We start from the raw sequence: 26339 nt of genomic DNA, 5'->3' as shown, positions 1-26339 counted from the left end.
TCCTGCCAGCATGATGTAGTGGTTAAGCAGTGAAAAGTGGTCTGTTTCCTGGGCTGTAATTGTTGGTGTGACTCAGGATCATATTAACTGTGTCAACATGAAGCCTTTTATTAAGTGCCTATTTTTGCTGGGTTCTCTGCAGAGCATAGTGCAAAATGAACGTTGTATTTACCTCAGATGGTGTACTCAGAACACAACACAACTTCAGCAGGGACCAATGAGTTGAGACCAGAAGGTTCTTAAACCTTGACAAGTGTATGGGGGGCTGAAGTAAGAACCAGGAGGCCCACTGTGGTTTATTTACCTGGTATTTTAATTAGCCATTGCTTGAATTGTTATCCATCACTCAGTAGCTTAAAATGGCAGTAATTATTTTTGTTCTCATGATTCTGGGAGTCAGAAATCCAGGTATGACATGACAAAGATGACTCATCTCTGTGCCATGTGATGCCTCCTGGCTGAAACTCACAAGACGGCTTCTCCACTGTATGTCTGGTTCCTAAGCTGGAAAGGCTCAAATGCCTAGGGCTGGCAGGCTTTATTTGAGTCAAGTTTCTGGGGCTTCATTTCTCACTGTCAAATACATTCCTCAGTCCCATGCAGTCTTAGGACTTTCTGCATGTTCTCTCACTCTCTGCATGTTCTCTCCCCATGGTTTCTCTAGCAGGGTAGCTGCACTTTGTGTGGCAGTTCAGGGCTCTTAAGAGCCTAAAAGCAGGGCTTCCAGGTCTTCTAAAGGTCTAGACCTTGAACTTGCATAGTGACACTACTGCTTTCCGCCATTTTAAAGTAAGTCTATTTAAAGACCTAGCCTCAGCTGAAGGGAAGGAGACTGCACATGGCATAAAAACTGGGAAGCATGGCTCATTAGCAAAGGCCACTGTGCAAAAGACTGCCCCAAATAGTATGGATACAACAAAGGACCTATACAGTAGTAATATTGGAATTAATCATCTTAAAATGCTAGTCTAGTAGGAGGATATCTGGAATGGAGAAGAGAGAAGCTTGGCAAATCCTGTCTGCAAAAAGCAAATATAAAATTGGACATAATTGTCAATAACATCCATTTCAAGACCCTGGAAATCAATTAAAGGCATACTAAAGATTGAGATGAGTTTATTCAAGAAAAATTACTGAACCTGAGTAAAAGCAGTGGGAATCTGTGTTTTCTTTTTCCTGAGACTATTCTTGCAGCTGCTCCTCCATAAATGAGCAAATTCTAGTGAAAACTAGCAGCTTCACTGGAGAAAGGAACTGGCTTGGTATAGATCAGACAGCAGAAGAAGCCCAGTCCCCTGATTGTTATCAGATACAGCAATGCTCTTAGTGGCAAAAGAACAAGCAAAGACAATGTCACAGCCTGAGGCTGTGATCTTAGCTGGGCTAGAGACGCTCAATATTAATTAAGGTGGCAGAAGAAAGCACCAGTGAACTTAAAGATAGTTCAATTACGATTACCCAGGTTGAGAAACAGAGGAAAAAGAAATGAAGAAAAATAACAGAGCTGCAGCGATCTGTGAAATGCTATCAAGAAAATCAACACACACACATATGGGAGTCTCAGGAAGCGAAGGGAGTTAGAAAAAGGTAGAAAAGTCATTTGGAGAAATAATGGTTGAAAACTTTCCCAATTTGATGAAAAACACTAATCTAGGCATCGGGGAAGCTCAGTGAGCTCCGAATAGTATAAAACAAAGAGTTTCACAAATAGAAACATTAGAATTAAACTGTTGGAAGCCAAACACAAAGAAAAAGTAACTGAAAATAACAAGAGAAAAATGACTGATTCCATCTGGGGACCGACAATAGAATTACGGCTGACTGTGATGAAGAACAGTGGAGGCTAGAGCTGCCACGGCCAGAGAGGAGTGCCCAGACTGCTGAACTATCCACATTTCAGTTTCTGTACCTCTCAAGAGTTTTAATTCATCAGGGATAATCTGTCATCAGAATAAATTCAGTCAAGGGCTCAGCAGGTTATTGATGAGTCTCTGGAAAGTACAAGGAGAACCCTGGATTTAGCCTGTCTCAGGACACAGGAATCAAGACTGTCACTGTGCTGGATGAACAAGGGGAACAACTAAACCACACAGAAGAAGGCATGGACCAAATCCATAAAGACAGAGTGAGGCAGAGAAGACTTAAACAGAACTCGACAAGTGCTTTGGCCTTTGTGTCTGTTCATGTCACAGGACAAAGAACTTTGAGTCTGCCAAGTCTTCTAAGGCAACATAGGAAGATCGTAGCAACAACTCTTTCAGCAACGTTGGCTGTAAGCAGCCAGGCTGAGTGACAAATGGTCAGCCTCAGCAAACAACCACAGGAGAGTCCAGCGGTGGATATATTAAACATATAGCAAATGATGCCAGAGGAGGTGAAATGGAGGAGAACCTGACTCAAGTGGACAGTATCTTGGGAAATCTAAAAAACATGGCCCTGGACACGGGCATTGTGATTGAGGCTCAAAATCAACACATAGACTGGATCACAGAAAAGGCTGACGTCAGCAGAGATCCCATTGAAATTGCCGATGCCGAAGTAGAGACACTCATTGACAGCCGAAGTCCTGCTGTACTTCTTCAGCATTTACTCACTTGCCTCACTCTTCCTTCAGAGTCAGCACCTTTTCAGAGTTCAAAAGTTGGGTTCCACACTCTTCTAATCAGGAGATAACGTGGAAGGAGGAAGGGCAAGGAGTAACTGCTCCTCTGTTTTCTCTTTTTCCCTTGAGGATAGACAGTTGCTCAGCCTTCCTTCTTGTATTTTCTCCATTTATTCTCTTAGCTTGGTTATTTTACATCATATGTAGCATTATTTTTCAGCCTCCTCATTTACTGTAACGGGTTCCTCTGCTTTTAAGATTTGAAGACACTGCCAAAGACAGCCCTGAAAAAGGAAGCTGGGGGCAGGAGTTGGGGAATATGAGGAGAAGCAAGAGATTAAGAGGTTGTTGCCTCAGTAAAACCTTCAGGCCACAGAGCAAAAGGTTGCGTTGCCACAGTAAAGGTCCAGTTGTATTTAGATTTTAATTTGAGTTGCAGTTATTGCCAAATTATGCTCATACTTGGTTTTGGAGTTTTTATATATGTACAATATATTTTTATACATCACAACTTTACAACCTCTGCTTCAAAAAATTATAGAATTACTTTTCTTAAAATTAGCTTAATTCCTGAACTCTTAATGACTCTTATACGTACATAGATTCTGTGATCACATTTCATATTACGCCATGCAGGAACACTTTTTACAAATGTGTGGATTTTTATTTTCATATTAGCATCACGGTTCCAATTCAAGCCTATTAACCTCATAAATTTGTCATTAGTCTTTGAAGAAAAATACATAAATATGTATGTGTATCATGAGAATTTCTCTCTAAATCAGGGCTTAGATTTTGGAGGGAAGATTTGACAAACTACATCATGTGATTTCAGATTTACCTGAATGTCAAGAATTATGTTTGAATACAAAAATATAAACTCGCTTTGATCTCAGGTAGAAACATCATTAGGTTGCTTTGAGTTTTATGTAGATGTAGACTTTTAGAAAGCTAGAGTTCTGGTTAACTAAAAGTGATTTGGAAAACAGTGCCTTTGGTTTGATCATTGGTGATTGCGCTATCACTCTTAGCTTTGTGTATTGAACTGTGTTCAGAATTATGCTTATTTAGATCCTGAACAGTGTTATGAGAATCTGATTGGTATTTGTTACCTTTATTTAAGAACCAGAGCCCACACACTTCAAAGCTGTGAATGCGGATTGTTTAACCAATAATCACTGCTTGATCCTTACAGTTAAATTTTTTAACTGAAAGAGAGAGAGAAGAAAGAAAGATTCCAACGCAGTGCAATGATGTAATCAAAATGCTGAAAGACAAGATAATTTAATTTAATCTGGTATTCTATATTTAGGAAAAATTATGCTTTGAAATTAAGGTAAAAAAAGACATATTCAAGTAAACAGAGACTAAGAGAATTTATTGCTAGCAACCCTCCTTAAGAGGTGTACCAGGGGTAGTCTGTCAGGTGGAAGAAAATGACGGGAGTCGATAACTCAAATGTGAATGAAGAAAGAGCACTAGAAAAGGTAAACACATAGGTAAATATGAAAGATGTAAAGATATATTTTTCTTTTTTGTTCAACTAATTTTAAAAACATAAGATTTAATAAGATAATTATAAACTTTATTATTGCTATAAACTATATTATATAATGATCTAATATAATATAATAATAATAGCACAAAAGAACCAGGAAGAATAGAGCTGTATTGAAGATATTTCTACCTTTTACCAGAATTGTTAGTATTAATATGAAATACCTTATGATAAGTTAAGATACATGTTGTAGCCTCTGCTACAAAACCAGGAAAGTAATGAAAAACATATAGTATAAATACAAGCAGAGGAGTTAAAACGGTATGCTAGAAAATATCCGTCTACTCCCAAATATTTCCCATCTCATGGAATACCCACATTATCTTGTGAGGGAGAAAGTACTGTGCCATTTTAAAAATGAAGGAATTGAGACTCAGAGGAGAACCTGCAAATTCTAATAAGTGTCAGAGGGTAATTTGTATGCGGAGGTTAAGCTCAACTCCTACTTGTAACCATCATACCACCGTGCCCCTCAGGGACATGAACTAGGTCAGAACCAGGAGACACCCAAATCCCCTACACCAGAGTCTTAAACCCCTGCCAGCAGACAGGGTTAGGTGCTGCAATTGTGGGGGCAGAGTGGAGACAATGTGCCTGCCCAACACACACCCACAAAAGTCCAGGGAGACAGAGCCTGAGGAGTGAGCTAAGCGGTTGGATGATGGCCATTTCTCTCCTATTAGAGCTGAATTTTGTGCGGCTTTGAACTGAGACAGAGGACCAATCAGAGACTCTTTTTTTTTTTCCAGTATAAAACCATGTTTAATTATGTCAGTCTTTTGAGAGATTTCAAAAGCTAAGGTTTAGTAATTTTGGATTCCTATGTTGTTTGGTCTTAATCTTCTCTAAAAGGTAATCCCAAATTAGAAAAAACAATAACAACAAAAAGCTGCAGCTGTTATATCAGTAGTACTTGGTGGCCGTTTTTCCCCCTAAGGGACAGATTTCTGAGAAGGAATTCTATCCCATCATGCTTCTCTGGCAAGGGAGCATGTCTGAGTCTTCTATTGCTATGTAACAAATGACTCCAAAACGTCATGGCGTAAGGCAGTAATCACATTATTAACTCCTATGATTCCATGAGCTGGGCTCTCTGGAGTCAGATGAGGTGGTCCTTTTGATACATGTAATTTTTGGCTCGTGCCGCAAACATCTGAAGGCTTGATTGGCCTGGAACATCCAAGATGGCCCAGTTGCATGGCCAGGCATTGACCTGGGCTGTTGGCCGAGCTCAGCAGAGGCTACCAATTAGCAAAGGAGTTGCAGTTCTCCAAGTGGCCTCTCCATGGATTTTGGACATCTCCCACCATAGCAGCTAGACTTTTGGAGCATCCCCAAAGCAAATGTTCTGAGAAAGAGAAAGTAGAAACTTCCAACATTCCTCAGGCATGGGTGAGGAAGTCCCAGAATGTCACTTTTACCCCATTGTATTATTGGTAGGAGGAGTCACAAATTTATCCTAGATTCAAAGGAAAAATAAGGTCCACCTCTTGAGGTGAGGAAAAGCATATGCCTACAGAGAGGGGAGGAACTGTCGGAGCCATCTCTGGGGTCTAGTGACCATCCTGGATCCTTTGGATCTGCAGCCAGACAGAGCCGTGCTCTGTAGTACAGCACTGAGGAGTGCAAGCAAGCAGAGTGGTTCTGTGGGCTGAGCCAGTAAACGCATTGAGGATGGGTGTGCATGGTCCAAGGCCTCCTACCTTCTTGATACCCCTGCACTGTTCCCTTCCATCCCACCAGGCAGTGATGAGAATATGGGTGGGCAGATGCACGGGGGCATATTTGGTGGGTCACACCATAGTGAATCAGCAGGAATCAGCACTGGATCTTTTCTTAATGCTTTTGAGAGTCCCTTGCTCTTTCAAGTGCTTATTGCTTAGCGATTTTCACCACTTCCTACCATCGAGGGTCTTTGGAGAGACTGACAAGTAGAGATGACATATGTCCTCTGGGGCCTCTCTCTTCACACTTACTTTATTAGGATGAGAGTTAACCAGACTCTAGGATGTTCCTAAAAGAGTGAGCCCAGAACCTGAGAGAATGACAGACATGTCTGTGATGTGGAATCCTGTTTAAGCTAACTCATTCACGAGGATCCTGACACGCTCTAAGACACCCTCTAATATCATGTGCCCAGAGGCCAATACTCCTGTCTCTGCCCCCTATAGAGGGCACCCGCAGACCTCCAGTGAGGATGCATGTGTGAAAATGTTTAACTGCTACCACCACGCCCCTGTTTAGGAGTCATAGCCTTGGAATAGCTAGATGCACAAGACATGAAGAATTCCACATGACTGGGGAGAATCCACATCATTTGATCCATGTTGTGATAGCATGAAGATGTCAGGCTTTCATGAGGAAGAGCATAAAAATCTTCCTGTAGGGAAATATTTTATAATTCCTTTTCAATTTCATCATTTTTCCTGGTGCTGAACTTCCCTTACCAGAAATGGGGTTGAGAGAAATGTCACTAAGAGAAATGGGAGCCTCGGCCTGCACTGGGACCCTCACGTTGGAACATGTTCTTTCCTTGTGAGTTCTGGTGTTTCATGAGATTCTTCCTATAAACACTCAAGCCATTGGGCCTGGTACACACAGCTAGCTTCAGTGTATGAGACACACAGCCCCAGCCCCACAGACCCTCACACCACAGGGACGTGGGACTATTTAATAAATCAGGGAGCATAGGAGTCTGGAAAAACAGTGGAAACAAACGTTAACTCAAGATCTTTGATTCCAGACCTCTGGCAGTTAAGCAGTGAATCCAGAGAGTTTTTCCAAAATCAAAAGATGATCCCTTTATTAAAACTTCCCTGACACAAATACTTGATCATTGAAAATGCCATATAAAGGTGGTCTGTTGTTTTCATTGTGATCCTTGGGTCCAGAATTCTAAATAACTAGGAAGAGGACAGAAAGAAATGGTCCCATCATATTTTACAAGTGGTCTGACAGTGTACCAGGCAAGACATGTGTGACCATAAGAATCGTGGACATGAAGTATGCAGCTTCTTGGGGCAGTTCCTAAATTGGGTATGGCTTCTGCCTTGCTCCCTTGATTTGGCCCCTGTGGGGGAAGCCAGCTGCCATGTTGTGAGGACACTCAGTCAGCTCTGTGGAGGGAGACGGAGGCCTCCTACCAGCAACCAGCACTAATTGGCCAGGCATGTGAGCCATCATGGAAGCAACTCAAGCCCTCAGATGACTGGAGTTCCTACTGGCCTTTTGACTACAACCTGATTCAGGTCACCCAGCTAAGCCACTGCCAGATTCTTGGCCCAGAGAAAGTATGTGAGATGATAATCTGTATGGTTTTGGTCCACTAAGTTATACAGCAACACAGCAACAGGTAATTACTACATGAACTGGAGATGCTAGAGGAAGCCCAAGGCCTGTGTGGTAGGATACTGGGCCCAGGGGAAGCACAGTACAAGATGCGGCAAGTGGCACAGACAACTCAGATGACCTCAGTGCCTGTGGTGGTTACGTTTTATTTTCATCTAAGTGCAATGAGAAACCACTGGTGTGAAATCATCTATATTTTCTAAAGAAATATTTTGACAAGGGAAAGAGGTGTTTACCATCTCACATAAATGAAAACATCAGAATTAGGCATCGCTGGACCCAGACACTCAGCATCACCAGAATTCTGCCTTTCACCACCTCCAGCTTCTGCCTCTCTCTCTGTTGGCTTCATTCTTAGGCAGGCTTTCTCCATGTAGCTGGCAAGATGCCCAGAAGTATCTCCAGGAGTATTTCAACTATAAAGCTGGCAAATCTAGGGAAGAGGGTACAACCCTTGTTTCTTTCCCAGTGACAAGATCTCAGATTGGGTCACATGACCATTTGGGTGGATTATATTGTAGTGATGGCCATCCTAGAACATGGGGACTGCATGATTGACCCTGACAAAGCCTAGGGAAAGGGAATAGGGGAAGGTCAGTTTCCAAAAGGAGAGCATTCAAGGGAGATAAGAAATTAGGCAATGCCCACCATGGATGAGGAGAAATGGGCCAGTGGCCCCCCATGGTATTTGTATAGCTGCATGAATGATACAGGGTCTTTGGGATTTAATCATCATTGACCTACAAGCACCTAAGCAAATACCTAGGCTAGTATGGGTGGTGAGTGTCAAAGGAAGATCCCTCATGGAAACCCAGTTGCCCAGTGTGACTAACTCTATGCAGTGCAAGCAGTGTAGGTGCCTGCCTCTCCCGGGGGCTACCGGGACTGGGGCAGGACGCTGGACTTTCAGACACAGTGCCCACAGAGTAAAGTTCATGCCACCTCTTCTTTCCATTGCAGGGGCTGCTTGTGGCCTTGCAGTATTGTTTTGCCAATGGAGAGGTATGTTTTCTATACTGCCATCTAGCTTCTTGCGAGGCTGGGCTGGCACTGCCCCCAGGGTCCCGTCTCCATGATGGTGCCATGGGCGAGTGTCCAGTGACCACCCTGCAATGGGACAAAATTGGGGCAAGAGCAGGAGGCAGCTTAGATCACTGGGAAAAGGAGATGGGGCGCATGTAAGGAAGCTCAGAACCCCATCCTGGCCCTGCTGGAGACAGGCTGGCAGTGGGAGTGTGGTAGAGGACACAGGCTTGAACTCTGAAGTCCAGATGTCCAGACTGTAGCCATCACTCACTCACTTGGGAGCTCTGAGTTAGGTCACTGTGGCTCTTTGAGCCCCAGTTTACCTATTTGGAAAGTGGGAATAACAACTGTTCCTACCTTCTCATGTTGCCCTGGGCATGCCGAGCTCGTGATAAAGGCCGAATGCCTGATAACTATGATCATTTTTATTATCCCTATTATTGCATATCCCCAACCAGTTCTCTGTTCCTCTGGAAAGAAGCTTGAAAGGGGCAGAAGCCAGAACAATTTTCACCTGACCTCAGAAGTCAGGGGAATTTCTAGTTCCCTTTCATCTTCTCCTCCCCCATCCCAGGTTCAAACATTTATTTCTGTCTCCTCCCTCCAGAATGTAAGCTTCTTGACAGCAAGCCCACTTTCATCTTGCTCACGGCTGCTGCTTCATGCAGGGTCCTTCATCCGTCAGGCGGGCCTCCGATGCCACCTTGACACAGTCCTTTCCTTTTCCTTTCTGTTCAACCATATCCCAAACTTTGTTTCCTCCCTCCTTGTCTCACTTAATGGACTCCCAGTGTCACTTCCATCTGCTCTGCTAACAGGGGTTGGTTTGCTCCTCTTTGTTTATTTTCCCCAAGTAGAAGGTATGTTTCCCAAGGCGGCCCAGATTCGCCACCTAATTAGTAAATATTCGTTGAGAGGATGCTCAGCCAAATGACTCTGAGACGGTAACCCTGCCCTCTTCTCCCCTGGCAGGTGAAGGCTGAGCTGCGGAAGTACTGGGTCCGCTTCCTGCTAGCCCACCACTTGAGCTGCAGAGCCTGGGTCCTAGAGAAGAATTTCCGGTTCCTGAGGAATTTTCCCAAGAAGTTCTCCAAGGGAGACAGTGCCAGGGCCCTGCAGAGGCCGAGGTGCTTGCCTGGCAGCGGGCAGCTCCTGCAGCTGACTGCGCAGGGCCCGGGGGAGCCAGGCACCAGGTCCCAGAGGGGCCATGCAGCCTGGTCCTATGGCCGCAGCCTGTCTGAGAGCAGTGAGGGAGACTTCTCTCTGGCCCACACCATGGAGGAGATTCTTGAGGAGAGTGAGACCTAGGCAGGCAGCTGAACTCTGGCTCTGCCCACTGGGGACTCCTGAGATGGGTGGCAGGGGAGGCGGCCAAGCCATAGGCGTATTGTGGGGCACACTCATTACATTCCTCTTGCACTCAGTCCACTTTGCTCTCCTTGAGGTTGCGTAAATATTCACTGCTTCTGCCTGCCTTTGTCATCCTAATAACCCACTGGTGTTTTCCAGAATGACCACCAGCCTCTGGGGATGACCCTAAATTCAAGTGAATGGAGCCCCAAGATACAGAGAGATGTCTGCTATGAAATAGGGCAGCTGGCATCTCTTCCTTTACCCCTGGTGGCACAAGGTTTCCATGTGGGGCTGTGTGCAGGGTGTAGAAGGACCACCTGGGAAGGGTTTTACCTGCATAGTCCGGCTCCTGGCAGAGTCTGGGACAGTGTGTCTGGAAGGATGGCCAGCGGTGGCGGTTGGGTATGAGCTTCGCAGGTAGTTCTGACGCAAGCCCAAGTGTGCAGAGCTAGAACCCCACCTAGATGGCCAATGGTGGGCCAAGCTAGTGGTGCTCTGAATTCAGTAGTCTGGCAGTGACATGCCTGCTGTCCTCAGACAGAGTGGCACCCCCACTGCCCACAGAACCTGATTTCTTCTTCTCCCCTCCTCCTCTCCTAAGTCTTTCCTGCCTCTCTCCACCTTAAGTCTTCAGCAGAAGTTCTGTCTTATTTGCAACAGGCCCCTCCTTCCTCCCAGGTTTGGTCCTAGCCCCGAGGGCCCCTCTGAGAGGCCCCCATTGGTCCTTTCCTCCTCTTGTTGGCTCTGCCTGCCTTTCTCAGCTTGGCTTCCTTGAGCCTTGCTTGCCCTCCCATTCTCTACCATTTTTGGTTTGCCACTGACACGTTGGTGCTCCAGGAGGTTTGCCACTGCTCTCCCTGCCCCTAGTGCCCACTGACAGGAATTGCACTCCCCGTGAAAATGGATGCTGAAAGCTGGAGGGGCCATGTGAAGCAATAGAGCTACATGCTAGGGTGGGGGGTTGCGGGGAGGGCTCGGGGCACTGAGAGGGCCGGGCCTGTGCAACCCGTTCTGCCCACGTGGAATCCGAGTGGTGCCCCAGACCCCGAGTAGAGGGTGCTTCTGGAGGCTGAGGGGGGCCCAGGAAATTAGGGTCTGGCTCAGTGGCCAAAACTCTAAGGCACGGAGTAGAAGTAAGATGGGAGGAGGAGCATCCTATGGAAACAGGGTGTTGATGCCTAGGAATGTTGCCTGTCTAGTGTGTAAAATGTATGTGTATGTGGGTGGGGTGTGATGTCATGGGACTAAATAGTACCTTATGTTAGAAGGGGGCTATATGTCACTTCTCAAGTGGGGTTGCCAGATTTAGTAAATAAAAACACATCATGCTCCATTAAGTTTGAATTCTGGATAAACAAATAACTTTGTAAACATATATCCCTTGGGATATACTTTATCTAAAATTCAATTTTAACCGTGCTTCCTATATTTCACCTGGCAACTCTATTTTCAAGGGTACTTTGCAGCAGGGCTGGGACTAGAGGCAAGTGAGAGTGTATGATTTGAGAGTACTTTAAAAAATCTTTGATTGTCAAGGTCAGTAATATCTTAATGCAATATTTAAAGAGAATCAAGTCTGCAAACTACAGCCTATGGGCCACCATACAAATGATGTTTCATTGAAACCAGGGCTGGGATGAGGGTGAGGGAAGCCAGGTAAGCTCATGCAAGTGCAATTTTGCTCATTCTGAGCTTTTTAACATTAATTTTAATTTTTAAACTATTGCATTCAAAAATGATTTAGGTTGATTGCTGAGTTGTTTGTCTCCTCCCCATTGAATTCTGCACCTGAGGTTACTGCTCATCTGGCCTTTGCCCTAGCCCTGGCTCTGCTTTGCAAAGGATGAAACTGAAGCAGCTTCGAAGGCATTAGGCAAGTGTGTAACACAGATCTGGTTTTTGGTGTACAGGTTAGCCCTGATTCAATTGCCAAATCATATGTCCTAATCTTTCCTCTCTGCAAATGTTCCTGCCTTTTCTCACGAGCCTATTAGCTCCAGGAAATCTGGGGCCATGTCATATTCCCAGCTTGTACCCAGCACAGCTCCTTCTGAGCAGGTGCCCAGCACACGTGCATCAGATGACACGGGACAGAAATGTCTCAGGAGCGTCAGACGCTGCTGGGGGTCAGTTATCCAGAACCCTCCCATTAATAGGAGAAGGAAGTTTTTTTTCATAGCTTTGTAAATATGTCCTTCTCCCCTCACTCCACAAATGGGGTGGCGCACACACACTGCTTGCTCTTGTCCTGTTAATGATTAAAATTAACACGTTTATTTAATTTGATTTGTATTTTGTTGATTCTTTCACATTTGTTTCTCGCTGGGGCTGAAGGGCTCCCATGCTCAAGAGAATTCAGTGCTCTGTTCCCAGCACTAAGGTACCCATTGGTGAATCTGTGGGGATGCTAAGAAATACCCGAGGGGCACTGCATAAGAGGCTAGGGTCCCGTGAGAGCAGGAGGCAATAGGGGACAGGGCACTGTGGCTTTTCTTCTTGATGAGACCCCTTTCTGCCATCGAGTTTACAGGTACATGAGGAAGCAGAACTTCAGGGGTGAAGTGACTTCCCAAAGTCTCCGTGGTGGACATTTTTCACAACTCACCCCTCTTATACTAATAGTCCCCACTTCTTCCCTTTGGAGACCACTTATCTCCCACTCTTAGTTCCTGAAGTTGAATTGTCTCAACTCCCCCCTCAGCCTCAAGGATGGACATGGAGCTCTGTTGGGCCAGTTCAAGTATGGCTTCCTCCTGGGCCCAGATACTGGAGCAGGGTGGGTGGCCCAGTCAGAGACAGTCCTTGGATTTTGGCTAAGACTCATTGTGCATAGAAAGGCATTTTTTTTCTGCTGAAATTAGAACCAGCATGGGGTAAAGCCTGCCTGAGAATGGAGCTGCCACAGTGGAAAGCAGACCCAGGAGATGGATAAAGAGCCCTGAGACATTGTCAGAGGCCCTGGACTGAGCAAGACCTGAAGCTAGTGTTCCTCCTGGGATTTCAGTTAATGAGTCAGTAAATTGCTACTTGTGCCAAAACAGTCCGTGTTGGGTCTTCTGCCTCTTGCATGACGTAATTCATCCCCACCTCTACTTCCCCTTCTCTTCGGTCCAGTTATACTTGATGCTGATTCTGGGTTCTCTAAGCATCTTCTCTGCAGAGGCCCCAGGGCTGTACAGGACCCCAGTTCAAGCAGCACTGCCACCCAAGCTAATGAGTGTGCTAATTAGGTCACCACTCTTGGGTTCTTCACTGGCCAGTAGGAGATCCTGTGGCCCCTTTATGCCTCTCATTGAAGGACAGACCAAAAAGGCTACTATGTAGTAGCTGTCATTTTAGAGTTGAGTGACATGGATGCCCTGACCTCAGAGAGGAGTGAAAAGCCTGCAACCTCACATTCCAATCAACCAGATTCACTCAGGAGGGAAGTATGTGGGGTGGAGGAGCACCAGAGTGAGGCACTGGGCCCTTTGGTTCTACCCTGAGTCTTTCTTCTTCCATGGCATTGGCTCCTGGGTGCCTCACTGTGTCTGACACCAGAGGGGTGTCTTGGTAGGTGAGTCTAATAATAACTTTCCTCCTCCCAGAACTGCTGGCCCAGATGCTGTGTGTCCCCTCTTGCTCTCAGTCCCAGTATTGTGGTACCACAGAATTCTCTGTCCTGTTACTTCCAGGTCAGAATTACTGAGGCAGCCTAGTGCAATCAAAGGGAGTCTGGTTTAAGTACCAAATCCTGCTTGGCTTCATGGCCTCAGCATCACCCTTTATACCATTGGGATAACACTTCCCTCGATGAAATAGTGCCCAGCGTCTAGTAGGATGCCTGGCTCCAAACCTAAGTGTTAAGGTTACTGTCAAGTTCACCCTACACAAAAAGCAGCACTCTCTGGTGCTGTGCCATTGCTGTGGTTAAACTGGGGGTGGGGGCAGGACTCACCCCCAACACCAGCAAGCAGAGATATCCCTGTTTCGGGGGGGTGCACATCAGCAAGCAGAGATTCCCCTGTTTCAGGGGGTTGCACACCTGAGAGCAGAGATTCCCCTATTTCAGGGAGTACATACCAGCAAGTGGAGATGCGCCTGTTTCAGGGGGTGCACACAGGTTGGTGAAGTATCCGAAACATCTGCATATTTTTCTGACCTCACCTTGGAACTTAAAACTGGAGAATAAATGGGCCTCCCAAACAGTGACTTCAGTGATCTTGGGAATCCACTGGTGGAGTGATTTCTGGGGGGCCCAGATCCTATAAGGCAACGTGGACCAGTGGGCAGCCTTGGCCTCTGCTCATCAGCTGGGCAAACTGCTTGCTGACACTGGGCCTCCTTTTCCTTTCTTTAAAATGAGGGACCTCCAGCTTTCACCGTATGAAAACTGGTGAATTTAGTTAAAAAAGGTGAATCTGTCCTCACCTTTCACCATATGAAAACTGAACTCATCATTATCCCCTGAATCCAGCCATTCCCCCCATTTTGCTCCCATCTGGGCAGATAGCATCCCAGTTCACCCAGCAACCAAGCCACACACCTGGCTGCCATCTTTGGTCCTCCGGCTCCACCCTCGACCAGGGAGGTTGAGACTACCTTCTCCGTATCTCCAGAGGGGCCTCATTCTCTCCATCCCACTGCTGGTTCCCGGCCCAGGCCACCTAGGCAATTAGACCGATCCATGTTACTTGCAGCCTCCCTGACCCCAGGCTTGTCCCTCTGATTTAGTTCTACCCTGCTTCCAACATAGATCCTTCCTGCTCCAAACCCCGCAAGCATCCCCACTGTCCCCACAGGGAAGCTGAATGCCTCCCCTGGGCTGCAAGGAAGGCTGGTGTGGTCTGGCCCTGCCTGCCTGTCAGGCTTCACTCACCCTTGGCCGGCCTGCCTCCCTCTGGCTCGGTCACACTGGCCTATGCACAGGAATTCTCATCCTGCCTCAGGGTCCCTGCCCAGACACAGTGCTTCCCCACCCCCACCCTCACCCTCACCCTCATCCTCATGACTGTCCTCTGGGCCTTAAGATTCAAATGTCTCTTCATCAAGAACAGCTTTTCTGATCCTCTGGACCAGGCAGACCCTCCTGTGACAGCTCACAGTGCTTTGCATGTCTCCATGGGAGCCTCCCCACTTGCAATGGCAGCTCTGAGGTCTGTGGTCCCCTGTGCACCCTGTGCACCCTGAGCCCCGTGAGAGCAGGGCCATGTCCATCATCTTCACCACCGCAGTCCCAGACCCCGACCTGCGACTGCAATGGCAACGTGTCCCTGTCTTTGAGGCTGAGCTGACAGAAGTCATTTGCTTTTCTGGTTCAAGAACCATTAGCCCGTTGCATGCCCCGCAACGCTCACATTTATTAGAACCTGCTTACCCAGCAATCCACAAAGGAGCTTACTCAGGGGGCGATGTTCAGGAGTCCTGTGACCTAATCCCGGGATTATCTGCAGAGGTGTGGGCGGGCAGGTGAGGCCCGAGGTGGGTGTGATGGGAGGGGCTCTGGCAGGCGAGGGAAGGAGGGGCCAGCAGATTGCTCACGAGGCTCTCGTTCAGTCGGGAGCTGTGCTGTGGGTTTGGAGGCCGCTCTCTTGGCCCCCAGGTGTGTTTGTGCACACAGGTGTGTGCGTGTGCAGGGTGAATGCGTGTGTGTTCATGAGTGTGTGTTTATGGGAGCAGTAAGGGGAGGCAGGACAGCTAAGCGGTTGGCATCAGGGTTTCTTTTCCTTTTCCTTGAACCTTTCCTTCACTTTTTGAGGCTCAAACTGAATCAGCCGCAGAATTTCTTTATTGGCCAGGGTCCCCTCGATGAACTCCTCCTCTGTCAGTTTATCTGCAGAGGGGAGAAAAACACTATAGTCAGGACTGGCTGTTTCAAGCTGTGATGAGGCTGACATCTGCCAGCATGTCCGGTACAGATGTATCTGTCATGAACACCTTGAGTCTTAGCGCCCGTAGGGTGTCCCCCAGCCCTGCCCCAGATACCCGGCCCATCCTCTGGCCCTCCCCGTGAACCAGCAGTGGCAGGGTTAACGACCGGCACTCCTGAGGGTGTGGATGCATTTTGGTCTTATGCTTCTCTTCTGATTGACCAATGTCTCTGTCTTGCTGGTTATTAAATATTTTGAGTATTACCCTAGGTCTCCAGCCTCAAGTTCTGAAAGAACTTTTGGGGGACAGAGCAAAGGAAACAGTTTCAGTCGAGAAGGAGGGAGCGGCATCCACTCAGGGAGAAGGGGGTGAAAGTGGAGGGTCCCAATGTAGTGCCCAGGAGAGCCTGGCTCGTGGAGATGTCTCTCTGATGCCCCGCCCCCAGCACATGGGCAGCTCCATGGTTCTCAGCGGACGACTCCTGCATGGTTCTGCCCTGTGCCTCTTGGCATCCTCCACCTACCTCCCCGTGTGGGACCAAGAGGCTCCACCTAATGTATTCAGTTCCACGCAGTTAAATGCTTTTTACTGAGCTTCTCCTCTGTGCCAGAACCGCTGTGCTTGGGGCCGAGGTCACTGCAGGGACAGAGGGCAGGGTGCGGCACAGAAGGGAGCGAGACAAAGTCCCTGACTTCACGTGGACACTCTGGGCCTGGCGGGGAAGGCAGTCGTGTGTACAAATGACTCTAAAGTGAGAAGGCTGCTCTTTCAGGTCATGGTGATGCTCATGGTGGCCTGTACGTAGTAGGTGGTCAACAATGCTTAGCTGACCTGAATTGCACTTCCATCTGCTTATGCTGCAGGCCTTTTGAACACCCTTAATCTTAACCCTGGATCAGGGCCCTGGCTGGTTCCCTGCATGGGTCTACAGGGTGAAATTGGGGTCTTGAGTCTCAGTGTCCCCATTAGCCTCACGAAGAGCTGGGAACTCCACCATCAGGCCCGGTTATGAAAGGGGCCTTGTCCCAAGGCAGGCCATGTGAACAGGGACACACAGGCCCACTGGCCAGGGTGATGGGCCAGCCCCGTGACACCACCACCTCCTGTGACCTTCAGCTGGGTCAGTTTTCAACTGCCAGTAACAGAGGAGGAGACTCGGCAGACCCAGAGGGATGTCGTGAAGGGGGTTATAGGCCAGCAGGGTGGGAGGTCACAGGGGTCACCTCACACAACCAGAGTCTGAGCAAATGAGGAGGTGGAGAAGGTGCTCAAAGGGGTGGCAACATCAAGGCTGGGACTCCGGTGAAGCCAGCGAGGCACCTACCCTGCACACCCTGAGTCAGTGCTCAGTCTCAGGGTTGTGCAGGCACAGGCGTCACCTGGAAACAGACGCCTCCTCAGTGTTGTGCCCAGATGCCTCGTCTGCCTCTCTTGGCTCTGGCCCTAGAGCCAACGACCTTATTTTTCTGACTTCTTCCTGGACTGCAGATTAGTAAGGCCAGTGTGGTCTCTATCTGCCCTTATTTAACATCCCGCTGAGTGAGTCCTGCCCCCTGCAGCCCTGGTGAGAGATGGCCCCAGAGATCCCAGAAGGGTCAGTGCTGACCCCTCGCATGTGTTTGGGCCATGCAGTACTTCATTGGTTGAGACATTTCAGATTTTAAAAGTCTCAGTGGCCGGCTCCTCTCTTTAAATATCCTATGATGAGGGCCAGTGGGCTCTGTACTCCCACATGGAAGCCATCAGACCAGGCCTTTCAGTCCCCACTACTGGCCAGTCCCCATACTTTGTAGGGCTGTCTACTTCTCTCACTTCCATCATCTGAGCTCCCGTGGCCATGTGAGTTTGCAACACCCGCTGACATCAGCCCCCCAGTTGTCCTTCCCACGACGGCCACGGGCGCCGTGCAGCAGCAGCCCCACTGCCCACTCGGACCCCCACCACCGCTTGTCAGTGCAAGACCCGCCGCACTCGGGCAGGCTGCTCCCAGGCAGGGGAAGGGAGGGGTGGGAAGGGCACCAGGCCAGGCCAGCTCCTGGAAGGAGGGGGCTCGAGGACACCCCTCAGCTCTGCCAAGCTTTTCTCAGAACAGCACTCCAACACTGTTCCTCCCTCGCCCCTCTGCCCATACGGGTCCCATCTGCTTGCAGTCTGATGGGTTTCCCAGCTTTCTGTAGATTTCTCCCTGTTTCCCCTCACAGGCCTTTCTCCCAATAAATGGCTCACAACCTGATTTAAATCTAATGAGAGCTGGCAGTGCTTCTTGGGGACCCAAATTAACTTCCTAAGTAAAACCATGTAAGTTGAGACTGCACTTACTTGGGACTTGATGCTAAGTCAGACACAGGCTGAGCTAAAGTGTGCCTTGTCCTAACTGTCTAGAGGGCATTTTTTAAAACAATCGAAGTAAACCCAGGTGTCTACAAACTGGCACTCCACATAGACAGAAAGTGGTTCGAATTACTTTAAGCTGGGCATGTGCATACTAACTTCTAATATGCTATTGCCTTTACTTTTTACTTTTACTTCGGTGTGGGCTAACTCTGCTCTAACCGAAGATGTTTTTCTTCAAAACCACTACACCATTCTGGGCCTTCCTTCACCCCGAAACTCTCAGGCAGCCGTGGACCCGCCTAAGCCACAGACGGGTGCCTCTCCCATTGGCAGCAGCAGCTCTGGGGGGCAGCAGGTAGACCTCCCTGCCAGTGGGTCTGCCCCACCCCCTGAGGCCCATCAGCCAGCCCTGTGGGGCATCACAGGACCCCCGCAGCTCCATCTCGCAGGGTCCCCAGGAAATAGCCCATGACTGTGAAATCCACGGTGATGAAGGAGAGCTCATTCACCATCATCCTTCTTTCCGAAGAAGGCCCAGATTTTTCCAGCTCGCTTCTCTGGGGTGTTTTCATCATCTGGAAGGTGCTTCACATCCTCGGGACTGATCATTTTGAAAATTGCCTGCGCCAAATCAAGAGGAATGACGCGTCAGCAGGAGCAGCAGGGGCTGGCAGCCCTGGTGTTAACATGCAGATCCCCAGGCCTGGCCTGCCCCACTCAATCAAAACTCCTGGGAGGGGTGGAGCAGGCTTTTGCTTCTTATTTGTTCCTTTCTGTGTGGTTTGAATTTCCTCACCATGTAGACATATTGCTTTCAATTGATATAAAATAAAATAAATTGAAATAAAATAAAACAAAGCAAAATAAAAAGCTTCCCGATGATAATCCTGTGGCTGCCTTGAACCCTACGGCCCAGGAATGTTCGAATGTCTAACAGTTTCTTCCAGATCTGCGTGGTACCTGGTTGCCCAGCCAGGTTGGCTTGTGGTAACAAGGGCTAACATCTGTTGAGTGCTTAACACGCGCCGTGACTCTGAGTATTTTACATGGAACCTTCACGTCCTTATGAGGTGGGCGTTAGCGACCCCATTTTATAGATGAAGAAACTGAGACAACTTGCTGAAAGTCACCCAGCTAGACGCAGATGATCGGAGATTCTAAGCCAGGCACTTTGGTTTTAGTTTGCATTATGCCATGTGCCAACTTATTCCTATGTCTCAGAGACCATTTCAGGGGCTGGTGAAGGGAGAGGGGAGGCGTCAACAACAACTTTCCAAAGGTTTCCCCAGGGCTCAGGAAGCCTCCCAGTTACCCTTCCGCTCTGCTCAGGGAGGCATTGGGAGAAAGGTTCAGCTTTAGGCTCAAGCACCCTCCGACCTCCCTCTCCTCTCACTAGTAAAGGAGTGGGATGTCCGGTGGGGGACCAGGCAGGAAGTGCCTCTGGACCCGTGATCAAGAAAAGGGGCCAGTGGCCTGGATGTGCCCATCCAGCTTCAGGGCTGGCTAGGCCCAGAGAGAACACTCGAAGTGATGGCCCCTGAGCCTGTCCCAGCCTGTGCCTTTGGCCTTGGGGCAGGCTTGGGATGCAGGCAGTGTGCTGGGTGGGAGTTGGGAGGACACCTTGGAGTCACTTGAGAGTACAGCCAGTAATGCCTATGAAATTAGCCTGGAGGAAAGGTCAGTGACCTTGAGAAATACCCTTTCAGCCCCCATGCTGCAACAAGAACAAGGAAATCAAACCCAGTAGCAGTCTTGGCTGGCAGGTGCCCAGAAGCTGAAGTGTAGGGGACTCTGTTAACTCCTCTCTCTGTCCTGAGCCATGGGAACCATGTGCCGCCTTGAAGGCTAAAAGCTGGGAGTCATTGCTGCCTGCCCCACACTGCTTCTAATAGCAAGGACATGCTGTCAAGGCCTCTGTGAAAGAAGAGAAAAGACCCATAGAATGTTCACCTTGGGCTCTAGCGTGTTATATGATTTTCCCGAGGCCACGCAGCTAGTTGGTGGCATAGATGGGACTGGAATATGTAACTTCTGACTCCAAGGCCAGCGACCTTGCACAGCCTCGGCCATGGATCCTCCTCCTCAGTCTCTTCTCTTTCCCCTCCCCTCCTTTTCCCTGCCCTGCCCTCCCTTCCCTACCCTTTATTCCCCTTCTCCCCCTCCTGCTCCTTTTTCTCAAGAAGCACCAATCCGTAGGCCCCTGCTAGGCTCGACATCCTTAAGGTGATTCTGGGATGTGGTCTCCATCCCAGGCCACCTGCTAGTCCAGGGAAGTTTGATCTGAAGGCCCTGCCCACACGTCATTGAGGTCCCCAGACAAGCCTGACCCTAACAGGAGGCGCAAGCAGAGCCCACAGATCACAAGCCACATGATTGGCTACTTTAGTTACAGTGTCTCCTAATAAGGGTGGAAGCATGTGCAAACAAGAACAGGATTACCAGTGCATCAAAAATTATATAAAATACGACAAACATTCTCCCTCTTAACAGCAATGAAATTAGAAAAATAAAGTGAGTGGCAAGAGATAGGGGGATAAAAAAGATCAGGTAAAAAGACACTAAGTGAGCCCTGGCTGGTGTAACTCAGTGGATTGAGCATGGGCTGGGAACCAAAGGGTTGCCAGTTCAATTCCCAGTCAGGGCACATGCCTGGGTTGCAGGCCAGGTCCCCAGTAAGCGGTGTGTAAGAAGCAACCACACATCGATGTTTCTCTCCCTCTCTTTCTCCCTCCATTCCCTGCTCTCTAAAAATAAATAAATAAATTCTTTTTAAATATACTAAATTAATGTAAATATAAATAATATAATAGAAAAAATAGAAGCATCCTCATTGTCTAAAATACAGGAATGGCTAAATTTATGACATTTCTGTAGATGGAATTCTAAGCAGTTATTAAAATGGCTTTGAAGAATATATACTGATATGGAAAACATTCATAATAAAATAATAACTGGAAAAGGTATGATAAAAATCATGTGAATATTTCATAGTTCTAAAATTATTTAAAAATATGTAGCTAAAAGGCTGGAAATGCTGACAGCTTTCTCTGGATAATGAAATTAAAGGTAATTTTAATTTTCTCTTGCCTATGTTTCTAAATTTCATGACTTACTTTTACATTAAACGAAACTATTTTCAAGACACCTAAAATCTTCACAACACGTGATCCAACACTGGGACAGCACAGATGGGTGGAGAATGTGTGTTGGAAGCGCTGGCCCACAAGGAGCTGAGGGGCCCTGGTTCGGGCTAGAACGGGCAGAGGGGACTGAGGGGCTCCTGGGCAAAGCTCTATGAAGACAGTCGGAACTAGAACCTACAATTCACATCCCCACTCTGGCCCCTTTCTATTGTGTATTTGAAACATGTTGTGGAATTTTGAAGGACATTTTAGTGTAGGAAGGAATAAGGGACAGAGAGAGGGAGGGAGAGAGGAAGAAAGGAGGAAAGAAAGAAGGATGGAAACAAACCAACAAAATGTAAATAGGAGGGAAGTGAAGCTGTGGGAAAGTGGCCTGCCTTCTGTTAATCAGTACATTAGAGACCCCTCACCGTGGTCTTAGAAACATGGAGTCACACAGCCTTCACTCCACCCTCTAGCCCCGCACCAGCAGCAGCCGGGGCCCCTGACCCTGGGTGACCCCTGGCCCCTGACCCCTGACCAGGGGCCCCTGACCCTAGTCTTGCACAGCATGAGGGGGGTGGCGCATAGAGACTGACCATGACGATGTCAAGCACTTCATTTTTGCTGATGGCCCCATTGCCGTCCACATCATAGAGGGAGAAGGCCCACTCCAGCTTCTGGCTGGGCTTGCCTGCCGTGGTCATGTGCAAGGCGATGACATACTCCTTGAAGTCCAGGGTGCCATCGTTGTTGGCATCGAAGCTGCGGAAAACGTGCTCAGCATAGGCCTTGGGGTCGGAGTCAGGGAAGAACTTGGCGTAGATGCTCTGGAACTGCTGCCGTGTGATGCGGCCGCTGGGGCACTCCTTCAGGAAGGACTGGTACCAGGCACACAGCTCCTCCTCTGTGAACTTGGTGTTTAGCTGCAGCTCCTCCAGGATCTCCTTGGATAGGGCTCCGCTTTTGCTGTTCCCCATGGATGAGGTGGCGTGAGCCCCGCTGAGCAGTAGCGGCTGGGTGGGTGGGTGGGTGGGAGTGATGTGGCCTTAGGCTTCCAGGGCTCAGTGCCACTGCAGTCAGATGGACACTGAGATACTGGCAGATTAGGGGGATTTGCAGCAGATTCACCCCAGTACTTGGAAGGAGGAGGGGCCGGGAGCTTGGTGGGGGCTAGGCAAGTTCCTAGAACCCTCCTGAGATTAAAATAAGGAGCTGACAGCAAGTCATCAATCCATTTTGGCCTTCTGGGAGGACAGGACAGGAGGTCAGAACCTTCGGAGCCCGAGTCTTGGGCCAAGGCCATCCATACTGCCCCTAGTTCATCCTCTTCCACCCCAACTCTAGCTCTCTGAGAGCAATGGTGTTCACACTTGTCCCCCGCCCCATAACTCCCAGAATCCCACCTTTCATTGAGCCCTACAATGCAGGGGTGAGGAGCCGGGCTCTGTAGACGACCTGGTTTCAAATCCCAGCTTTGCAATGTACTAGCTGTGTGACCCCAGGCATGTTTTCTTTTTAAAGTATATTTTATTGATTATGCTATTACAGTTGTCCCAGTCTTTTTCTCTCCTCTATCCTCCCTCCACCCCACTCCCCCCACTCTCCAGAATCCCTGCCCACACTTAACTCATGTCCATGGGTCATACATATAAGTACTTCTCTATTTCCCTTCTATTTCCCATACGGTTCTCAACCTCCCCCTGTCTATTTTGTACCTACCAATTATACTTCTTATTCCCTTAACTCCCGCCCCCCCCATTTTACCCCTCCCTGCTGGCAACCCTCCATGAGATGTCCATTTCTGTGATTCTGTTCCTGTTCTAGTTGTTTGCTTAGTTTTTATTTTTGCTTTTTTAGGTTCAGTTGTTGATTGATAGCTGTGAGCTTGTTGTCATTTTACTTTTCAGTTTTTGATCTATTTCTTAGATAAGTCCCTTTAACATTTCATAAAATAAGGGCTTGGTGGTGATGAACTCCTTTAACTTAACCTTCTCTAGGAAGCTTTTTATCTGCCCTTCCACTCTAAATGGTAGCTGCTGGATAGAGTAATCTTGCATGTAGGTCCTTGCCTTTCGTGACTCCGAATACTTCTTTCCAGCCCATTCTTGCCAAGCACATTTTCTAACATCTTTCTGCCAAGGGTGTTCTTCTCCCAACCCTTCACCTCCTTCATGGCTTTCCTTAAATGTCACCTTCCCACAAAGGTCTGTATAGTCCACTCTATTTCCACTTGCACGCCGCACCACACCCATCAGCACGCCCTGGACTGTTTACCCTGCTTTTTCTTTGCTCCCTCCCCCATACACCCTCTAGCTTCCTATTTATTTGTTTCTGGTGCTGTCTGGAGCCTCACCAGAATGAGAGCTCTGTGGAGGTGAGGGTCCATCCGCTTGTTCCCAGTTGCATCTTCATTGTTAGAATGGTGCCTGGCAGGGCTGGGCTGTCAGTGGCTATTTTTTGAGTGAACAGGCATAATAATAGTGTCTACTTCATTTTTTTGTGAGGCTAAAATGAGTTAATGTCTGAACATACTTAGAGTAGAGCCTGGCACATACTAAATGCTAACCAGGTGTTAGTTTTTTTTTATTACTCATCTACAACAGGGTCAAAAACTAAACTGCCTACCGGAGTCAGCAAGTGGAGGGAGGGAGTGAAAGAGCTGTATCAGGACACAATAGGGAGTGGTGAGGCCTGTGTCACATGTGAGAGAGGCTGCAGTGTTCAACTCCATGTCAACATGGTCACATGGGGTTATGGCCCATTGTTATTTTTGATTATCCCCCAAAATTCATAAATCAGATTTTTAGATGCAATTTTCAAGCTTTTAAATTGAGAGTTCAAATTTTTTTTTAAACTTGGTGTGGGCCAAATAGAACATATCTGTGGTTTGGTTTCAGCTTTCAGGTTGTCAGTTTGCAACCCAGCCTGATGCCCGAAGCCAGCAGATAGTAACATGCTTGTTGAGTGAGTGAATGGATAGATGGGAGACGGGAACTCTGCAACAGAAGCCTTCACATCCCTGCAGTCAGCTCAGTTATGAGTGCAGGACATAAGGAAGCACCCTAGGGGGTATGCTATGTACCTGAGTTCTTGTCACCCAAAGGAAAGATCAGCAGTGCCTCAGCTTGGCTGAGCATAACACTGAAGAGAACGTACCTGGAGCCCCCAGATTGCCAAACTGGATAGGAGAGATGTCTCCTCTTTGCCCAGGAGTCACAACTACAAAGGATAAATACCACAATCTCCAGGCTGGTGAGTCAGGGTTTGTAGCCTATCATAACAGGCCAATGGCAGGGGACATCAGGTCCCTACTGCTGGGAGAAAGCCTCCTGCCAGGTCCACCCTGCTGTTGCTTAGGGAGGACAAAAGTTCAGGAGCCAACTCTGCTCACCCACCCCTCCAGCTCGCTCCACCTGCTGTGGTTCCAGAGTGTTTCGCAGGAAGCCTTAACCTTGGGGGGTGTGTAGGTGCACTCACTATTTGGTCCTGTCAGTTTGCGAGAGCATGTTAGTTATTAAGAGCCTGTCTCTTCTAGATTTCATTCTCCTCTAGCAAGGCATTTAATCTCAAGAGCAGTTAGAAATAGAACAGTCACTGAACTCAGAAACAAACTCAACCCAGGCCATGAAAGTGAGGCTGGAGGTTCACCCCTTACCCCTGAACCAGGTGCTAGAGGCCTTTAGAAGTCCCGTCTGGGTTCTTGGCCCATCCACACCAGGCCTGCAGATAAGGCCAGGCCAGTGTTACAGGGGTGAAAATGAAGCTCCAAATGCCTATCGCTGGCCTGTGTCACACAGTTGCAAAATGCAAAGCCAGAATGAAAGCCCAGGTCTTCCAGGCTCCCCATTCAGGGCCCTTCGCTACATTACAGCTTCCTGAGCCGAGGGTGTGAGAAGCTCCAAGTCTGCAGGTGAAGAGCTGAGGTTGCTATGACAACAAGAAGTGGGCAAGGAAAGAGGGCCCTGGGTTAACATGGTAGGCAGCTAGAGCTCCCCCGACCTCTTCTGCCCTCTCCAGGGGCAAAGAGGAAGGAGCTGGATCCAGGTCAGAAGCAGCCTGGTACTGTCCCCATTCTTCAGGTTGCTGTGCCCAGGAGAGGCCAAGCGTAGGGGGGAACCCACAGGCAGCTGTGTTGATGCTGCTGAGAGAGGGGTCATGACCTGGAGGTTTGTTTGAAAACCTGCATAAACATCTTCTATCAGAGGGAGAGTTTATGCTCCTTAGTCAAACAAGTTGTTGGAGATGATGTATTGTGAATGGATTTGTTAAGTCTGAACTGGGGCCATAAACTCTCCTTGGACCCCAAAGTCCACAGGGAAGAAGGCCTTGTCTCCAGGCAGTCTCAGTCTGTGTCTCCCCTCCTGGCCTTGACTGAACGAAGCAGTCTCTTTCCAGAGGCTGGCCTGTCACACCCCAAACAGGAGCTCTGTCTTAGCTGTTAGTCAGGGCCCCGCCCTCCAGGTCCCACCCCACCCCCCATACCATCCCTGGCTCTGAGCTCCAAGACAAACTGACCTTTGGTCCTGGGCCTGGTCCCAGGGCCTGCACAGTCCGCACTGAAAGAGAACAGGAGAGGAGGGCCGGGAGGAAGACAATGGGAAAGAATGCTCCTCCCATGGCCACTCCTTTGCACTGAATGGCAGCCTGGTCTTTTGGTTGCTTGGACTGAAGTCCTCAGAGTCACCTCCAGCATCTCTCATTCTGGACCACCCCAAAGCAACCTGTCAAAAATCATGTTAGCTCTACTTGCACTGTACACCCAGAACCTGGCCATTCTCTCTACCTGTACCATGAGTGCCGCCCCCGCCATCCCTGACCCACCCCCTGCCCCCCCGCCCCATAGGCTTGCCGCCTCTCCCTGAGCTCCTGCTTCGGAGGGTGCCTCTGCTCTCATCTCTCACATCAGTGTCTGAGCCCTGTGGCACTGAAGTCAGGCCACACACCTTGGCTCGAGCCCCCGGAATAAGTCACAGGCCCTCCACCTTTGGCAAAGCCCAGTGGAATCTACGCCTCCCCATCACCACTGTGATCCAGCTAGTGGCCCCAAACAAGTAGTCCTCTATGCCCACCCCCTGACCCCCACCCAGCCTCTAACCAGGCCGCCTCCTCTGCAGGAACATTCTTCCCTCAGCTAGCTACCTGC

General features: G+C 48.5%; 2 protein-coding genes and 1 pseudogene across 2 annotated transcripts in view; 2 read left to right on the top strand and 1 right to left on the bottom strand.

Moving 5' to 3' along the window:
* The window catches only part of GLP2R (glucagon like peptide 2 receptor), a 72393-nt gene extending 57012 nt beyond the window's left edge, over positions 1-15381 (top strand). Inside the window, exons 12-13 of the mRNA XM_037028289.1 lie at positions 8469-8510; positions 9507-15381. Coding sequence (XP_036884184.1) covers positions 8469-8510; positions 9507-9842 — 378 coding nt within the window. The 3' untranslated portion in view covers positions 9843-15381. The remainder of the gene's footprint in view (positions 1-8468; positions 8511-9506) is intronic.
* On the top strand, positions 11-2749 carry LOC118974645 (synaptosomal-associated protein 23-like; annotated as a pseudogene).
* Positions 15207-22268, bottom strand: RCVRN (recoverin). Its single transcript, XM_037028288.1, has 3 exons — positions 21793-22268; positions 18581-18692; positions 15207-15699 (listed from the first exon to the last, which is right to left on the bottom strand). The coding sequence occupies exons 1-3, from the start codon at positions 22171-22173 to the stop codon at positions 15578-15580; spliced, it is 615 nt and encodes a 204-aa protein (XP_036884183.1). The 5' UTR covers positions 22174-22268; the 3' UTR covers positions 15207-15577.
* Positions 22269-26339: the final 4071 nt, after the last annotated feature.

The sequence above is a fragment of the Sturnira hondurensis genome, unplaced genomic scaffold (assembly GCF_014824575.4).
Source record: "Sturnira hondurensis isolate 20B ecotype Veracruz unplaced genomic scaffold, ASM1482457v3 Scaffold0019835, whole genome shotgun sequence".
NCBI classification, from domain to species: Eukaryota; Metazoa; Chordata; class Mammalia; order Chiroptera; family Phyllostomidae; genus Sturnira; species Sturnira hondurensis.
This window is presented reverse-complemented; position numbering and strand designations above follow the sequence as displayed.

What these genes read in the sequence shown, in the direction of transcription:
- RCVRN (XM_037028288.1), bottom strand. Translation starts at nt 22,173, where the DNA reads ATGGGGAACAGCAAAAGCGGAGCCCTATCCAAGGAGATCCTGGAGGAG. An exon ending in AAGTGCTTGACATCGTCATG is followed by an intron (nt 18,693 to 21,792) that starts GTCAGTCTCTAT and finishes GATTTGGCGCAG; the next exon opens with GCAATTTTCAAAATGATCAG. An exon ending in CTTCGGAAAGAAGGATGATG is followed by an intron (nt 15,700 to 18,580) that starts GTGAATGAGCTC and finishes TCCCCTCTGCAG; the next exon opens with ATAAACTGACAGAGGAGGAG.